General features: G+C 38.3%; 1 protein-coding gene across 2 annotated transcripts in view; it reads left to right on the top strand.

Moving 5' to 3' along the window:
- LOC144960145 (homeobox protein unc-62-like) overlaps positions 1-5,836 on the top strand; it is a 25,070-nt gene extending 19,234 nt beyond the window's left edge. For both annotated transcript variants that reach the window (XM_078893130.1, XM_078893131.1), the window contains exons 11-13: positions 182-537; positions 2,577-2,684; positions 3,517-5,836. In XM_078893130.1, the coding sequence (XP_078749256.1) occupies positions 182-537; positions 2,577-2,684; positions 3,517-3,654 (602 nt within the window). In that variant the 3' untranslated portion in view covers positions 3,655-5,836. The remainder of the gene's footprint in view (positions 1-181; positions 538-2,576; positions 2,685-3,516) is intronic.
- Positions 5,837-17,670: the final 11,834 nt, after the last annotated feature.

The raw sequence follows: 17,670 nt of genomic DNA, 5'->3' as shown, positions 1-17,670 counted from the left end.
TACACCTGAGTACGTGAGAGAATGTAAGTAAAGAGCCTTTTCCCAGGACTCAACTATGCGCCGAGTAAGCGAGGCTCGTACCCAGGACCTTCCGATCCGAAAGCCAGTGTCATACCACTAGACCACATAGCCATTCTGTTCTTTCTCATTACTATATATTTTCTTATCTTGACTCTCCCAGTGGTGTTGAAAGTCGGACCGGACGGCCATATCATACCCGTCAACAGCCAAGTAGCAGCCCCACCACCGCCACCACCTCCTCCTCCTCCCCCCAATCCAGGGGCCATCACGTTGGAAAGTTTGCAAGCTCTCCAGTCCAGCGGCTTGCTCTTCGCTCCAGGCCCCTCCCCCTTGAGTCTCAACCTGCCGTTCAATGGTCTCACTCCCTCCGCTGCGGCAGTCACGGGGGCGGGGCTTGCAGGATTTGGACTGGCAGGGGCGTTCCCAGGCCTTGCGGCGGCAGCGGCGGCTGCCTCCATCATGAACTTTAACCCTGCGGCTGCTGCTGCCGCGGCGGCGGCTTATTCTCCCTTGTCTGTAAGTATTGACCTGGCATGTTACTCAACTTCAATATATATATAAATAACAATGTGAAATTGAATGTAAGCTTCAATTTAATTACGAAAACAGATAAAATAGACGTTTCGGGTTTTCCCTTAATCAACAAAATAGGAGTGGCCGGTGCAGCATATTCTCCCTTGTCTGTAAGTAATGACCTGCCTGTAAAATTATTTTTTTTTTAATGAGCTTTTGTATAGCGCAATAGCCACTAAACATGCTCAAAGCGCTTTACAAGGGGTCCCTGGCCAACAGCAACATTTAACATTTAGGACAAGACATGACGCCTGTTAGGCAATGTTACATTTTTTTTTCGGACAGAGACACCGTTGTAAACGGCCAGGTACTCATTTTACACCTGAGTACGGTGAGAGAATTTGAGTAAAGAGTCTTTTCCAAGGTCTCAACTAAGCGCTGAGCGAGGCTCGAACCCAGGACCTTCCGATCCCAAAACGAGTGTCATACCACTAGACCACATAGCCGCACCTTTGTTTATTCATGTACTCAACTTCAATTAAATAACAATGTGAAATTGAATGTAAGCTTCAATTTAGTATCGACCATTTAGTCATTTAGTATACGAAGACAGATAAAATGGACGTTTCCACATTCTACATCCCACCATCATCTCATCACACATCCACCACCATCATCATCACATCCACCACCATCATCATCACCCCAATCCACCACCCATCATCATCACCATCACCACCACATCATCATCACCATCCACCACCATCATCATCACCATCCACCACCATCATCATCATCATCACCACCCATCTCACACCATCATCCATCCCAACCATCACATCATCATCAATCCCCACAATCATCATCCATCCACCACCATCATCATCATCACCCCATCATCCACCATCCACATCATCATCACTCCCACCACCACATATCATCACCATCCACCACATCATCATCACCATCCACCACCATCATCATCATCACCATCCACCACCATCATCATCCATCCACCACCACCACCATCATCATCATCACCATCCACCACCATCATCATCATCACCATCCACCACCATCATCATCATCACCATCCACCACCATCATCATCATCACCATCCACCACCATCATCATCATCACCATCCACCACCACCATCATCATCCCACCCACCACCATCATCATCATCACCATCCACCACCACTCATCATCACCATCACCACCCACCACCATCATCATCATCACCATCCACCACCACATCATCATCACCATCCACCACACATCATCATCCATCCACCACCATCATCATCATCACCATCCACCACATCATCATCACCCACCATCACATCTCATCACATCCACCACACATCATCATCATCACCATCCACCACCATCATCCATCCATCACATTCCACCACACACCATCATCATCATCCCATCCACCAACATATCATCATCCCATCCACCACCACATCATCATCACATCCACCACCATCATATCATCATCCCCCACCATCATCATCATCACCATCCACCCACATCATCATCACCATCCCCACATCATCATCGCCATCCACCACCATCATCATCATCACCATCCACCACCATCATCATCATCACCATCCACCACATCATCATCACCACCCCCACCACCATCATCATCATCACCATCCACCACCATCATCATCATCACCATCCACCACCATCATCATCATCACCATCCACCATCATCATCATCATCATCGCCATCCACCACCATCATCATCATCACCATCCACCACCATCATCATCATTCTCTTCACCATTACTAAACTATATATATATATAAACTAAATATTATTTCATGGTTTTTGTTTTATAATTTATATATATATAAAACTATATATATATATATATATATATATATATATATATATGTATATTATATATATATATATATATATATATATATATATATATATATATATATATATATATATATATATATATATATATATATATATATTTATATTCTCTTCCATCCTACTCTCTTTGTCCATCCAGTTTGCCAATTTGAATGCGACTCCCATTGACTTGAGTGCCATGTCCAGCCAATCCACCCCCATCCAGCTGATCAATGGAGCTGCCAACCCCACCCATATAAATGCACAGGTCAGTGTGCTCTAGGGGTCTTAGTTCTTTTAGCACCTTTAGTGTATAGAGCACATTTTGATGAAGCACGTTGAGCCTGGTAAATCGGTATAAATGTCCATATTTTTTTGTGACTATGTGGTCTAGTGGTATGACACTCACTTTCGGATCAGTAGGTCCTGAGTTCGAGCCTCTCTCGATGCATTGTTGAGTCCTTGGAAAAGGTTCTTTACCCACATTCTCTCAGCATACTCAGGTGTAAAATGAGTACCTGGATGCTGACAGCATTGTCTCTGAAAAAAAATTGTAATATTGCCTAACACGTTCTACATGTTACATGTTGGTCAGAGGAGACCCTTTGTAAAGCGCTTTGAGCATGTTTAGTGAATATTGCGCTACTTAAAAAATCACGTTTTAAAATTTTTTTTATATTTTGAGGTGGTAGTTAAGATATTTCAGTATTATGTTGCAGTCGGATGGTGAAAAGGTTTGAATTGAGATATTGCCAGGTTTAGTGAGAAGGTCAATTCTTATCAAATTCCTGTCGTAAATGATTAAATCAACCCTTTTGTACATCGTCGGGAAATATCAAATCTTAATTTCACTTCTAAATATTTTTTACAGTTAGTCAATTTGAAAAAGTATGAAATTTGAGAAAAGTTGCTGGATACCTTTCCCATAGATCTGACCATAACTTCATGAAAAATCACCCGGTTTACTTAAAATTAAGATTAAAATTCTCTGGGGAGCATATTCTTTCAGAAAATGTAAAATTTTCACCTTCCGACTGATTATGTCATGCACTGAGACATACGTCTTCTTACGGCCAATACTATTTCTTGTCTCCCCACAGTTGCAGATGCCCTTGGGATTGTCTTATCAAGGAGTCAGTGTGGACCAGTCCACTGAAGGGCAAGACGAGGGGTGTCAGCTTCATATTGATATGGACAACAACAACAACTCGTCTGGGGTTGGGGATACGGGGGATTAGTGAGTAGATGTGATGAGATGTGGGTCAGTCCAAATGAGCAGGAGAAGGGGTGTCAGCTTCATATTGATATGGACAACAACAACAACAACAACTCGTCTGGGGTACAGCGGTATTTTGGTTGGTTTCAACGGTTCCGGTGGGACAATCTTATATTTTTCACATATTATAACACATTTTCTTACTACATTCTAAATGTCTATAGAAATTCCTGGCCACCAAACACTCTCCTTTGCCAATGACCGACATTTTATTATTCCAAGATGGCTTTCATGCAGTTTACACATGATTTCTTTTCGCATTTTCTGAGGAATTACCATTCTGCTTTGATATAAAAGAATGTCCTTGTAGACAGCTAATTGGCTTCTAACTGAAAAATATTTTTTTTCGAACCAGCGACCACCTGAGCTCTAGCCCTTCAGTTTTGTGCCATGACATAGAAGTTAGACGTCTTAAATATTTTTTTAAATCACTGTTTTGATTATTGGTTGAAGGCCATCCAATCACGTGATATTCTTTTACCTTTTTCAAAGTCATGTCATTGTCCTGAGCATCCCTGATTTCCTCTTGTCTACTCTTTGATGCAGGTAAATTATTAATAACAAAATTCACAAAGAGGTCCAATTCTTCTTCACTTAGCATGTCATTTTTGATGTCTTCGTTTTCACCCTTTAACTTGATTGGAGCTCTCAATAGGGCATCTGCTGTGTGTATATCCTTTCCTTTGGTATAATGTATTGTAAAACTGAATCTCATCAGCCGCATCCGAAATCTCTGTATTCTTGGTGTAAGTTCATCGAGGCGCTTTGCGTAGAGCAGAGATAACAACGGTTTATGGTCAGTCTCTATTTGGAAAGTCTTCAAGTTCAAGCCAATGAGAAAATCGCTCACATCCCCATGTGACCCCTAATGCTATCAGTCACGGTTTCGTCAGATTGTTTTAGCAGTGAAGTGAGTTCTGTGTCTAGGGTGATTGTGGTTTACCCTTTGGTCTGTAATGGTTTCTTAAGATATTCATTGATTTCCGGCCATCATCTAGTGCGTCTCGGATAATCAGAGATAGACTACGGTCGATATTCATTGATTTCCGGCCATCATCTAGTGGGTCTTGGATAATCAGAGATAGACTACGGTCGATATTCATTGATTTCCGGCCATCATCTAGTGCGTCTTGGATAATCATAGATAGACTACGGTCGATATTCATTGATTTCCGGCCATCATCTAGTGCGTCTCGGATAATCAGAGATAGACTACGGTCGATATTCATTGATTTCCGGCCATCATCTAGTGCGTCTCGGATAATCATAGATAGACTACGGTCGATATTCATTGATTTCCGGCCATCATCAAGTGCGTCTCGGATAATCAGAGATAGACTACGGTCGATATTCATTGATTTCCGGCCATCATCAAGTGCGTCTCGGATAATCATAGATAGACTACGGTCGATATTCACTGATTTCCGGCCATCATCTAGTGCGTCTCGGATAATCAGAGATAGACTACGGTCGATATTCATTGATTTCCGGCCATCATCTAGTGGGTCTTGGATAATCAGAGATAGACTACGGTCGATATTCATTGATTTCCGGCCATCATCTAGTGGGTCTCGGATAATCATAGATAGACTTCGGTCGATATTCATTGATTTCCAGCCATCATCTAGTGCGTCTCGGATAATCAGAGATAGACTACGGTCAATATTCATTGATTTCCGGCCATCATCTAGTGCGTCTTGGATAATCAGAGATAGACTACAGTCAATATTCATTGATTTCCGGCCATCATCTAGTGCGTCTTGGATAATCAGAGATAGACTACGGTCGATATTCATTGATTTCCGGCCATCATCTAGTGGGTCTCGGATAATCATAGATAGACTTCGGTCGATATTCATTGATTTCCAGCCATCATCTAGTGCGTCTCGGATAATCAGAGATAGACTACGGTCGACTAAACATTGTACTAATTCAGCAAAGATTTCTGCATTTTTGTTTACATCTATGTTTACACCATCTTTGGCAGTAATGGTATCGTGCAATTTTTGTAGTCTAAGATAACCCATAAGCTTCACCTCCCAAAGGTCGAATTTTCGTTCATCACCGTCGAAATACAGGCAGTACCTGGGCCCATAACCTTGTTGAGGCCATGTTTAAGTTTGATGGTGGTAGAGATGGTAATGAAAAAGGAAGATTGTTTTGGATTATATTCTACATCTATATAAAAGACTCAAACAACCATTGTTTTTGTTCTTGGAGGAAACATGACAAAAGGGAATCGAAAGTAGCCTCCTTTTATTAATTCAAAAATGAGGAGAGCTCACAGAGCATAAGGGAATTAACTCATAAAATTAGTAAACAAATTATAAGGTTAATAAGTCAACACTTTGTTCAGTCTTAGTGTTCTTGATGCAGAGAACACTGGTTTCCAATCATCATGTTCTCGGTGCTGTTTTGTATCATATTTTGATACGTCTGTGGTTATTTTAGTATCGTTATTTGAGTTATAGTGTGCTAGCACGAGTGACTCAATAAGGTTATTTTTCAAATTTTGAAATGCTTCGTTTTGATTATGGTCCCATACCCATTCATTCTAGTTTTTTAGCAATTCTCTTAGCGGTTCGGTTTTCTCTGCAACAACTTACAGGAATTTACTGACATGGTTGGCCATTCCTAAAAATCTTCGCAATTCTGTGATATTTTTTCGGTGGTGGGAATCTTTTATGGCTTTCTTTTTATCAGGATCTATTTCAAGGCCGTTATTTGATATGACATGTCCGAGAAATTTTATTTCATTTTGTTTAAATTTGCATTTTTCGTTCAGTGTAATTCCAGCTTCTTTAACTTTAAGTCTTTTTAGCACTTTGTGGAATCTACTTTCATGCTCTTGGGGTGTAGCCCCACCAATAAGTATGTCGGCAATTGCACACACAACACCCAGAATATCTTTCAGAAGTCGACACATTTCCCTCTGAAAATTTTCTGGGCCTGAGCTAATTCCAAAGAACAATTGTCTGTAGCAATATCTACCGAAGGGAGTAATAAACGTAGTCAGCTCTTGTGGTTCCTCTTCCAGGGATAGCTGGTGAAATCCCGCATTGCAGTCGAGTTTTGACCATATTTGTTGTCTAGATAATTGACCAAGAAGTTGATCAGTACACAGCATAGGAAAATTTTCTCTCTTTTCACCGCTTGATTTAATTTTGTCAAATCAACACAGAGTCTAATCTTATCGGAGTTTTTTCTTGGGTACCACAACCACTGGAGCGCACCGATCAGTTGGTTTTGAAATTGGTCTTATATATTATGTCCATGTCTTCCAGTCGTTTCAGTTCTTGCTGTACCGCATTATAGTATGGGAATGGTATTCTCCTTGGCGTTGAGACAGAAAATGGTGTGATGTTTTCACCTAATTGTATTTTTGTATTGTCTATCTTTTACTTTACCTAAACCATTGAACAGCTCTGGGTATTGTCTTTTAATTTCTGTCCCAAAATCTGATGCACAATCAATGTTATTTACTCTGTTAATGAGTTTTAGTTGTTCGATTGCTGGCCTACCTAGTATTGGCTCAGCCAAATTTTCAATCACATACACGTCTTGTATTGTCGAGAATTTCCCTCTTTTCATTTTTATTTCAAACTTCCGATGAACGACAATTTCTTCCTTCCCTGGGCCAAATAGTCTTTTATTCGTTTTGGAGTCTATTCCAAGGGAAGACTGGATTAACCCAGGCGTCAGCCACCGTGGAGCGCCGCAAACTTAGCTAGGGCACGGGCGAGGTGACTTGCTCAAGGCCACACAGCCGCAGTGGGCGATCGAACACAGTACCTTTCCGGCTCACCTGAGGTTTAGACTAGACTGTACTGCTGAGCCCCGTTTGAAGCATCACAACAGTTGTATTATCAGGTTCAACAGACATAATACTGAGTAGAGACAGAAGGTGTTGTCAAATTTATTACATTTACATTGTTATGCATTTTTCTGCCATTTTCTGGAAAAAAACACGTATTTTAAAAAATTTGGCCAGAAAAACTCATCCTCCAAATATCAATTGATGTAAATTATTATTATTATTATTATTATTATTATTATTATTATTATTATTATTATTATTATTATTATTATTATTATTATTATTATTATTATTGTCATTATTATTAATTTTATTATTATTATTATTACTATTATTATTATTATTATTATTATTATTATTATTATTATTATTATTATTATTATTATTATTATTATTATTATTATCATTGTTATTATTATTATTATTTAAATGACGAGTTTTCTGGCCAAATTTTTTAATAGCTACGTGTTCATTTCTGAGTTTGACAGTGTTGTTGATTCTCACTGCCTTTGATGTACATACACATTTATCTGCCAATCTTGAGGACATGTTATAAGATGCAAGTCTGAAATTGAATGTATCTAGGCTTGAATTTAATCTACGAAAAGAGATAAAATGGACGTTTCCCCCTTTATCAACAAAACAAGATGAATGAAACACTGTGGACGAATAGGATAAACATTATCTCATTCGTCCGTAGTGTTTTGTTCATCTTGTTTTGTTGATAAAGGGGGAACCTGAAATGTCCATTCTATCTGTTTTCGTTTATTAAATTGAAGCTTATATTCAATTTCACATTGTTATTGATAATTTCTTTGAGCTTCGTGCAACAGCTCCATTTACATGGAACTTCGTGCAACAACACCATTTACATGGAGCTTCGTGCAACAGCATTTACATGGAGCTTCGTGCAACAGCACCATTTACATGGAGCTTTGTGCAACAGCATTTACATGGAGCTTCGTGCAACAGCACCATTTACATGGAGCTTTGTGCAACAGCACCATTTACATGGAGCCTCGTGCAACAACACCATTTACATGGAGCCTCGTGCAACAACACCATTTACATGGAGCTTCGTGCAACAGCACCATTTACATGGAGCTTCGTGCAGCAGCACCATTTACATGGAGCTTCGTGCAACAGCACCATTTACATTAAGATACCAGTTAACAGATGGATGGGTAGATATTAGAATCTACATTTTATGTATGTACCCTGTTTGACCTAAGTCCATTGTCCACCTATTTCTTTGTGTGATTGTTTGTGCAGTTTAACTCTAAAATCAACACTCTTTTCTTGTTCATTTTGTTTGTTTGGCTGCAGTTTATCCAGGTTCCAATAGCGGTGATTTGGGCCACCCTTTTGATAGGATTCTAGTTTATCTCTACGTACTTTCCACCAAATCTAACAAACCCAGCTAACCAATCACTGCTTGGTGATGGTGCACAGGGCGGGTGGGGTCAGAAGAAAATCTCGGTTTCACCGGGGGTTGATCCAGATCACTGGGTGGGGTTCCTGACCTCTCACAATGGGCAGGGTGGCACTAAGTGTGTCTTCTATCCCTCTTAGCTGTTTTCCAATTTGCTTTCTGTCTTTGTCTTGGAATGAGATTACTTGGTTTTTGTCCTGGCCCTGGTCGGAGTCCTAGCTGGGAGGGAAACAGTCAAATGCATAGTTATTGTTTTGGGAGATGATATTTTTTTCCCTTGTAAATCATCTCTCTGTTATGTATTATTATATTTGTTATTTTGAATGTATAATGTAATCATTTGAGTGTGTTCATCTTTGTTGGATTTTGTGCTTGTATCCGGATGAGACTTATAGGTGATCTCAAACTAAATACATTGGTGGTATGCTCTTGGAATCTACATCTGATCAATATTTGTTCCCAGTTCCCCGATGTCTTACTTTTTCTTGGGTGCTTTAATTGTAATTCTAGAGCTTTTTACTATCTCATTTTCTTCCTTTTTACTGGCGCTGATATAACCTAAATGTGTTGCGTGCCGTAAAACCCTTAAAAACATAAAAACTTGGAATGAATGACTTGGTTGCGTCCTGGCCCTGGCCGGAGTCCTTGGCTGGGAGGGAAAAAGTCAAATGCATTGTTATGGTTTTGGGAGATGATATTTTTTGCCTTGTAAATCATCTCTCTATTATGTGTTATTATATTTGTTATTTTGAATGTATACTGTAATCATTTGAGTGTATTCCCCTTTGTTGGATCTTGTGCTTGTGTCCAGATGAGACTATAGGTGATCTCAAACTAACTACATTGGTGGTATGCTCTTGGAATCTACATCTGATCCCTATTTGTTCCCAGTTCCCCTTTGTCATACTTTTTCTTGGGTGCTTTAATTGTAATTCTAGAACTCTTTACTATCCCCTTTTCTTCCTTTTTACTGATATGACCTCAATGTGTTGCAAACGCCGTAAAAACCTTAAAAACAATAAAATACAAGATCCAGATCAGATCCCTTTTTGCATGTGAAGCGAGTGCTCTAACTATTGAGCTATAGGATGGGACTCCCAAATATGACATTCTTAATAATACTATGCCATGTTAACTCACTCAACCCTAACACCGACTATATCCGTAGTTTACCCGGGGTTACTTTTACCCCATGCCTATTTATTATTACATTTTTATGAGACAAATTATAGGCGTAGTATCAGAGATAATGTTTTTTAGGTTTTACTTGTTAATGATAGTTGAATAAAACTTTCTTCTATGTACATGCTCATTTTTAAATTTTTCTTCTCCAATTTTGAAAAGTAGCAAAAAATCTCTAGGATTGAGTGAGTTAAAAAAAAAACAACCCATTATTGTTGGAAAATGTTTTGCTTTGTTTTGTTTTTAATCTGTCTCCTCTCTTTACTTTTGGATTGCCTTTTACAAGATGTGCAAACGGTGTTGATATCGTTTTGTTTTTTGTTTTTATTGTGTGTTTTTTTTTTAATAATCCATTTTCGTCTTGCAATGAGTTATGAGACACACATGACATTGAGTCTGGTGGTAATTTTTGTTGGAAAGAGAGTTGATAGGCAGACAGCACGCACATCATGTAAATACAGAGAGAGAAAAAAAGAGACACGTAGATAGATAGATAGATAGATAGAGAGAGAGAGAGAGAGAGAGAGAGAGAGAGAGAGAGAGAGAGAGAGAGAGAGAGAGAGAGAGAGAGAGAGAGAGAGAATACGAATATGCATAATACTGCTGTCAATTTCGTCCTTATCACAATTATCATATTCATTATTGAAATAATCATAATAATCATCATCACCATCACCGCCATTATAATCAGAATCCGCCGTTATCATCATCATTACCATCATCATCAGCAGCAATAATAATAATAATAATAATAATATAATAATAATAATAATAATAATAATTATCATTATTATTATTATTGTTTTTGTTATTATTATTTTTATTATTATTATTATTATTATTATTATTATTATTATTATTATTATTATTATTATTATTATTATTATTATTATTATTATTTTATTACAATAACAATAACAATAATAATAATAATAATAATAATAATAATAATAATAATAATAATAATAATAATTATATTATTATTATTATTATTATTATTATTATTATTATTATTATTATTATTATTATTATTATTATTATTATTATTATTGTTGTTGTTATTATCATCATCATCATCATCATCATTATCATCATCATTGTCATCATTATCATCATTATCATCATCATCATCATCATGTCTTCCTACCTATAACAAGTCCCAATCTTACAACTGCCATAATAAACCAACTTTGACATAATATTGAATAAATGACACGCCACACGTGTTCTTACGTAAATCTTGTTTCTTGATTTGGTTTTGTCCACTGACTGGCTGGGGTCTTTTGACCTCCTGGGGTGGGCGGAGAGGGTCTTTTGACCTCCTGGGGTGGACGTAGAGTGTCTTTTGACCTCCTGGGGGTGGGTGGAGAGGGTCTTTTGACCTTCTGGGGTGATCGAAGAGGTTCTTTTGACCTCCTGGCGTGGGCGGAGAGGGTCTTTTGACCTCCTGGCGTGAGCGGAGAGTGTCTTTTGGCCTCCTAGGGTTGGCGGAGAGGTTCTTTTGACCTCCTGAGTTGGGCGGAGAGGGTCTTTTGACCTCCTGGCGAGGGCGGAGTGGGTCTTTTGACCTCCTGGCGTGGATGGAGAGGGTCTTTTGACCTCCTGGCGAGGACGGAGAGCGTCTTTTGACCTGGTGTGGGCAGAGAGGGTCTTTTGACCTGGGGTGGGCGGAGAGGGTCTTTTGACCGTCTGGCGGGGCGGAGAGGGTCTTTCGACCTCCTTGCGTGGGCGGAGAGGGTCTTTTGACCTCCTGGGGTCTGCGGAGAGGTCACTATTTATTGTCATCCATCTGCCTGTATCTCTTTTCCCTTTCCAAGTTGATTTCATCTTTGTTCTGGATTGGCATTGCTTTTTTTTTCTTCTTTTCTGGTTCTGGCAGAGGTCCTTCGCTTAGAGGGAGACAGTTAAGTATATCATTCTATTATTTATTTATTTATTTATTTATTATTTTTTTTTTTTTGGATATGATTTTTTTACCTTGTAAATAACCTCTCTGTTATGTAATATTGTCGATTTTACTCTTGAATCTATGTTGTAAAAATTTGAATAACAACATGAAATTAATGAAGCGAGTAGGAAAGTGCCAGAAAGTCAATAGAGAATAAAAATTTCGCGGCGGCGATGGGGGCTCGAACCCGCGACCTTACCGGTACGACAACTCCGTCTGGCCGGGGAGACCGTGACTCTACTGTATGAGCTATCCATGATCCTAAAAAAGATCGCTTCCAACCCTAGTCTTATTAGAGCCTTCTCTTCCTGACTTCTTGAGGTCACGGGTTCAACACACACACAAACGCCGCGAAGTTAGTTGGCCAGCATTTAAGCTTAATAGGGATTGAGATTAGCGGAAGAGTAGCGTCCCTTGATTGGACGTCACCCATAGTCGTCCAATCAATAGACGCTCCTCTTCCGCATAGCCAATATTCTCAACACAAACATGTGACATAGAAACGATTGAGACATTTCAATGTACCCTTTAAAGCGGGATCCTTGACCTTGTCTTGTGCGTGGATATCTCTCTCTCTCTCTCTCTCTCTCTTCTCTCTCTCTCTCTCTCTCTCTCTCTCTCTCTCTCTCTCTCTCTCTTAATCCTCTTCGGCAATCCTGCCCGGTACTACGAAACATTGGTGGAAATACGGATTTTTGTCTCCAGCCCCACTGGGTGGGGTTCCCTACCTCCACAGTGGGCAGGGAGGTACATACCGTGTCTTCTATCCTCTTATATCTGTTTTCCAACATGCTTTTCTGTCTTTGTCTTGGTATGAGATTGCTTGGTTTTGTCCCGACCCTGGCCGGAGTCCTTGGCTGGGAGAGAAACAGTCAAATGCATAGTTATTATTTTGGGAGATTATATTTTTTCCCTTGTAAATCATCTCTGTTATGTATTATTAATTTTTTTTATTTTTAATGTATAATGAAATGTAAGCATATGTAAGTATTCCTCTTTGTTGGATCTTGTGCTTGTGTCTGGGTGAGACTTATAGGTGATATCAGACTAAGTACATTGGTGGTATGCTCTTAGAATCTACATCTGATCCCTATTTGTTCTCCGTTCCCCTATGTCTTACTTTTTCTTGGGTGCCTTAATTGTAATTCTAGAACTTTTTACTATCCCATTTTCTTCCTTTTTACTGGCGCTGATATAACCTAAATGTGTTGCAAGCGCCGTAAAACCCTTAAAAACAAAACCAAAAAAAAACCCCAAAAAAAAAACAAAAACAACAACTGTCTTCAGCCCCAGAGATGCGTAGATCTCCTTAGAACGTCTATTCACGTCTTTGGAGCATTGTTGGATAATGCTAAGAGCAAATTGTTTACTTCTAAAGCTATTTAAAGTGACTTTCTTTTTTTTCCCCTTGGGAACTACGAATAATTTTTGAACTTTCATGTTGACAGCTCTGCATAGGGCATCCACCAGACATTTCTATTTTTTTTTTAATTTGCCGTCGGCTGCTTTTGCGGCGGCTGTATTCCAGGACAGGCCTGGTTCATTTATTTCGCGGCTATGTGGTCTAGTGGTATGACACTCCATTTAGGATCGGGTTCGAGCCTCGCTCGGCGCATAGTTGAGTCCTTGGAGAAGGCTCTTTACTCATATGCTCTCACCGTACTCAGTTGTAAAATGAGTACCTTGCCGCTAACAGCGTTGTCTCTGTCCGAAAAATTGTAATATCGCCTAACAGGCGTCGTCATGTCCCGTCCTAAATGTTAAGTGTTGCTGTTGGCTTGGACCCCTTGTAAGGCGCTTTGAGCACGTTTAGTGAATATTGCTCTATATAAAAGCTCAAGTTTTAATTTCAATTTCTTTTTCCATGGTCCTTCGCCAGGTTTCTTTTGGTCTCCCCCGCTTTCTCTTCCCACCTGCTACTGTCCACTACAGGACTGTCTTGGGAAGTGACCCTCTTTTCATTCTTCTGGCCACATGACCCAGCCAACGCCATCTTCTTTTTATTTGGCTTTTCAATGCTTGTGGATGGGACTTTTACTTTTAGGTAACGAAGTGGCAATTCGGACTCGAGTCTGAATAGTCTCTACCGTGGCTATTCGGACTCCAATGTGCATGCGATATGAAACACAGTGCGGCAGTTTGCAGAACTGATAAAGAAACCGAAGAAGAGTTCGAAAGAAGTTCTGTTTTCCTCATGTCAAAATCAAATGACCCATGAGTCTCATAACCCCTGGTTCAAACTGTAGAAGGATTGTAGCCTCTATTAGAATATGTTAATTTTAAAAAATGTCCTGATTTTGTTTGGACGTCGCGTTGTGTTTTTAACAACGCTTTTTCTTTAGAATGCAGTTACTTTAACTTACTTTTGTTACTTTTGATCAATGATTTTGTCTTTCTTATCAATTAAAGTTACTATAATTGTTATTTTCAGATGCATCAATTCTATTTAATTACCAATTTTAATATATATATATATATATATATATATATATATATATATATATATATATATATATATATATATATATTTAAACAAAAACAAAACTTAACTGCCATGGAAGACTATTCAGACTGAGTCCAAATACAATGTAACCTGTTGATTGCACATAAGCACTGGGATTGGAGTCCGAATAGCCACGTGAGACTATTCAGACTCGAGTCCGAATAGCCGCATTAAGGTAATGTCAAAATAGACCACATTGATAGATTGTTCATGGAATCTTCTCTTCCCTTTTTGAACCAGTCCCCTTTGTCTTACTATCTCTATATTACGATTACTATTCATATAAGGCGCGACTTCAAAAGCCCTTTCAACAGGATTCAGTAGTCTGATGTCACGCCGCCCGGCAACGGCTGCCATCTTTGTTCTAAACAAAGAAAATCATTACTTTTTATTCTTCATGCTGGTTAGAACTTTTCATATGCCTTGTGATCAGAATGTGTAAAAGTCAAAACATGATCAAATTTATGTTTTTTTCCCTCTGGATATGCATTTATGCTCGCCGGGGAAATATTTCATACGGGCGTCCGCCATTGTTGGGATACTTTAGAGCCAGTGTTACCAAGTTACCATGCGTAATTAGAAAGGAAGTGGTGTTTCGACTGTTGAAGAGTATTGTTAGTGGACACCATTATTTGCAAAAGGAAATTAACACCAAGGGGCTGCGTGGCTCAGATGTACTTTGCTTCATACCCGAAAGGTACCAAGTTCGACTCACTATGCACTGAGCGAGTCTCGAACCTAGGAACTTTCGATCCGAAAGCGAGTGCCATACCTACTACAAGACCACATAGCCTTAAAAAAGTGACTCGTTCCGTGGACGACACTACAGCCATGAATTTATATCGTTGTTCTTGCGAGGTAAATCCAACACAGTTTTCAAACTCTTGGGTTCAGGTGCTATAATATGATACTAACGAAAGTGAAAATAGAGAGGCTTCGAATTGGGAACAATACAGACATTAGTCGTTTCTGGTACAGACCCTTTGTCAGCACAACAATACACAAATTAATGTGGAAAACAAATAACATAAGATAATATAAAATAAAATGCAAAATAACTCGTATCGTCTGTAAACTCAATGATGGTCGCAGTATGAATGAAACGTTAGCGTGGCGTTGGTAGTAATGATGGTAGGGTGTCCCAGGGGAGTGATCTGGGTGATAAGAAAGCTCAGCGTGTGAAGAATACGTTCCTTATTGTGCCGACGAAGGGTTTGTACAGTTTGTACCCGAAACGTCCATTGTCTGTATTGTTCCCATACGAAGCTTCTCCATTTTCACTCTGTCGTTAGTATTTTCACGATCACAGGCTGCAGGGACCCCCTAACGTTTTCTGCTATAGGGAATGATATTAGCGGAAGAGTAGCGTCCCTTGATTGGACGTCACCTTACAGAGAGAACGTCAATTTAAGAACTTATAACTTTCAACTGAGGATATCTTTCCTTTGGATAAGGAGATTTCACTAATTATGAAAAAGAATTAAAGAATGAAAAATAATATCAAGCTTTAAAATATAATGTTATTGGGGTGAGAGAAAAAATGTTTAGAATTTAACACACGGTTCGATAAAACGTAAAGATCGCTGAGAAATTATTTAACTAACCGCGCGGTTTCACCGGAAGCGAGGACGAGAGACGCATGCGCAAAACCATATTGACGTTCTCTCTCTAATAACTTCTCAACCGGTGAAGTCCAATCAAAGGACACTACTCTTCCGCTAATCTCATTCCCTATAAACTTCAGGATAGTTGGAAGGCAGCTGATCTCCTCTTTAAGATTAACCGTCGATACAGTGTTAAGGATTCTTAATGCGACCATCCTGGCAAAACTCATAACTTAGGACTACATGAATTCCCAGCTTTTAGAGGTTCACCAAGACGGAAGTCATTTTGGGTCATCGATATTTGGAGGCTGAGTTTTCTGGACAAAATTTTTAATACGTGTTTTTCCAGAGCAAAGCGACATTCAGATACCATTTTGTGACGAGCTATTTTCACTCACTCGCGCGCCTGCTTCAAAAAGCCTTTCAATTGTTAGTGGTCAATATAGAATTTGCAATCGGAAATTAACGCCTTGAATTAACATAGATACTTAAAACATTTCTGTTGTAGTTTAAGGGTTAGTTATAGGCCACCTCTATTCGCAGTAATACTGCGAATAGTAGATAAGGTTCGCAATCGTTATTCGCAGCAGTACTGCAACTAGTAGATCTCATTCATTTCAGTTATTTGCAGTAGTAGTATTCGAGGCTGGAGTTTTATTGTATAGAGGATTGGGCGCAAAATATATAAACTATAATATTATAATTATTAATTACTATTAGTCTTTTAAAAAATTATTGTTAATTATTATTATTATTATTATCATTATTATTATTATTATTATCATTATTATTATTATTATTATTATTATTATTATTATTATTATTATTATTATTATTATTATTAATATTATTACTATTATTATTATTATTATTATTATTATTATTATTATTATTATTATTATTATTATTATTATTATTTATTTATTTATTTATTTATTTATTTATTTATTTATTTATTTTAAAAATTATTACTATTGTTATTATTTTTCGTTTCGTTGACGATGACGATGGGTAGATGAGTTATGAGCTTGTCTAGCACAGCTGATCCGGTTCTCTCCGGTTTTAGCGCAGCACCTAAAAAAAAAAGCAAAAAACAATAACAACAACAACAAAAAATACGAGCTTTTTTATATTAGTTTATTTTCTTTTTAAAATGATTGAAAGAAAAGTTTGTACAAAGTGTAATGAATACAAATTACTAAGTGATTATCATAGAGATAGAAAAAATCTATCTGGTTATAACTCTTAGTGTAATCAATGTAGAAAACCATTAAGGCAATTACAGTATCAAAATAATAAAGAAAAATATAAACAATGTTATCAATGATTTATTACTAGAAATCCATATTATCATCAAGAATATTATTTAGAGAAAAAAAAAAAGACAAAATGGAGGAGCAAGAATTTATTACTTTACAAACATCGTTATGCAAGCTTAAATAAAAGTTAAGGCAATATTTACAACAAGAGATGAAGTGAATAGAAAAGTGAA

This window comes from Berghia stephanieae, chromosome 14 (assembly GCF_034508935.2).
Source record: "Berghia stephanieae isolate SIO BIC M18660-M18661 chromosome 14, UCSD_Bste_1.3, whole genome shotgun sequence".
Taxonomy (NCBI): domain Eukaryota; kingdom Metazoa; phylum Mollusca; class Gastropoda; order Nudibranchia; family Aeolidiidae; genus Berghia; species Berghia stephanieae.
Note: the sequence above shows the minus strand (reverse complement) of the source record. Positions and strands in the feature narration are given on the sequence as shown.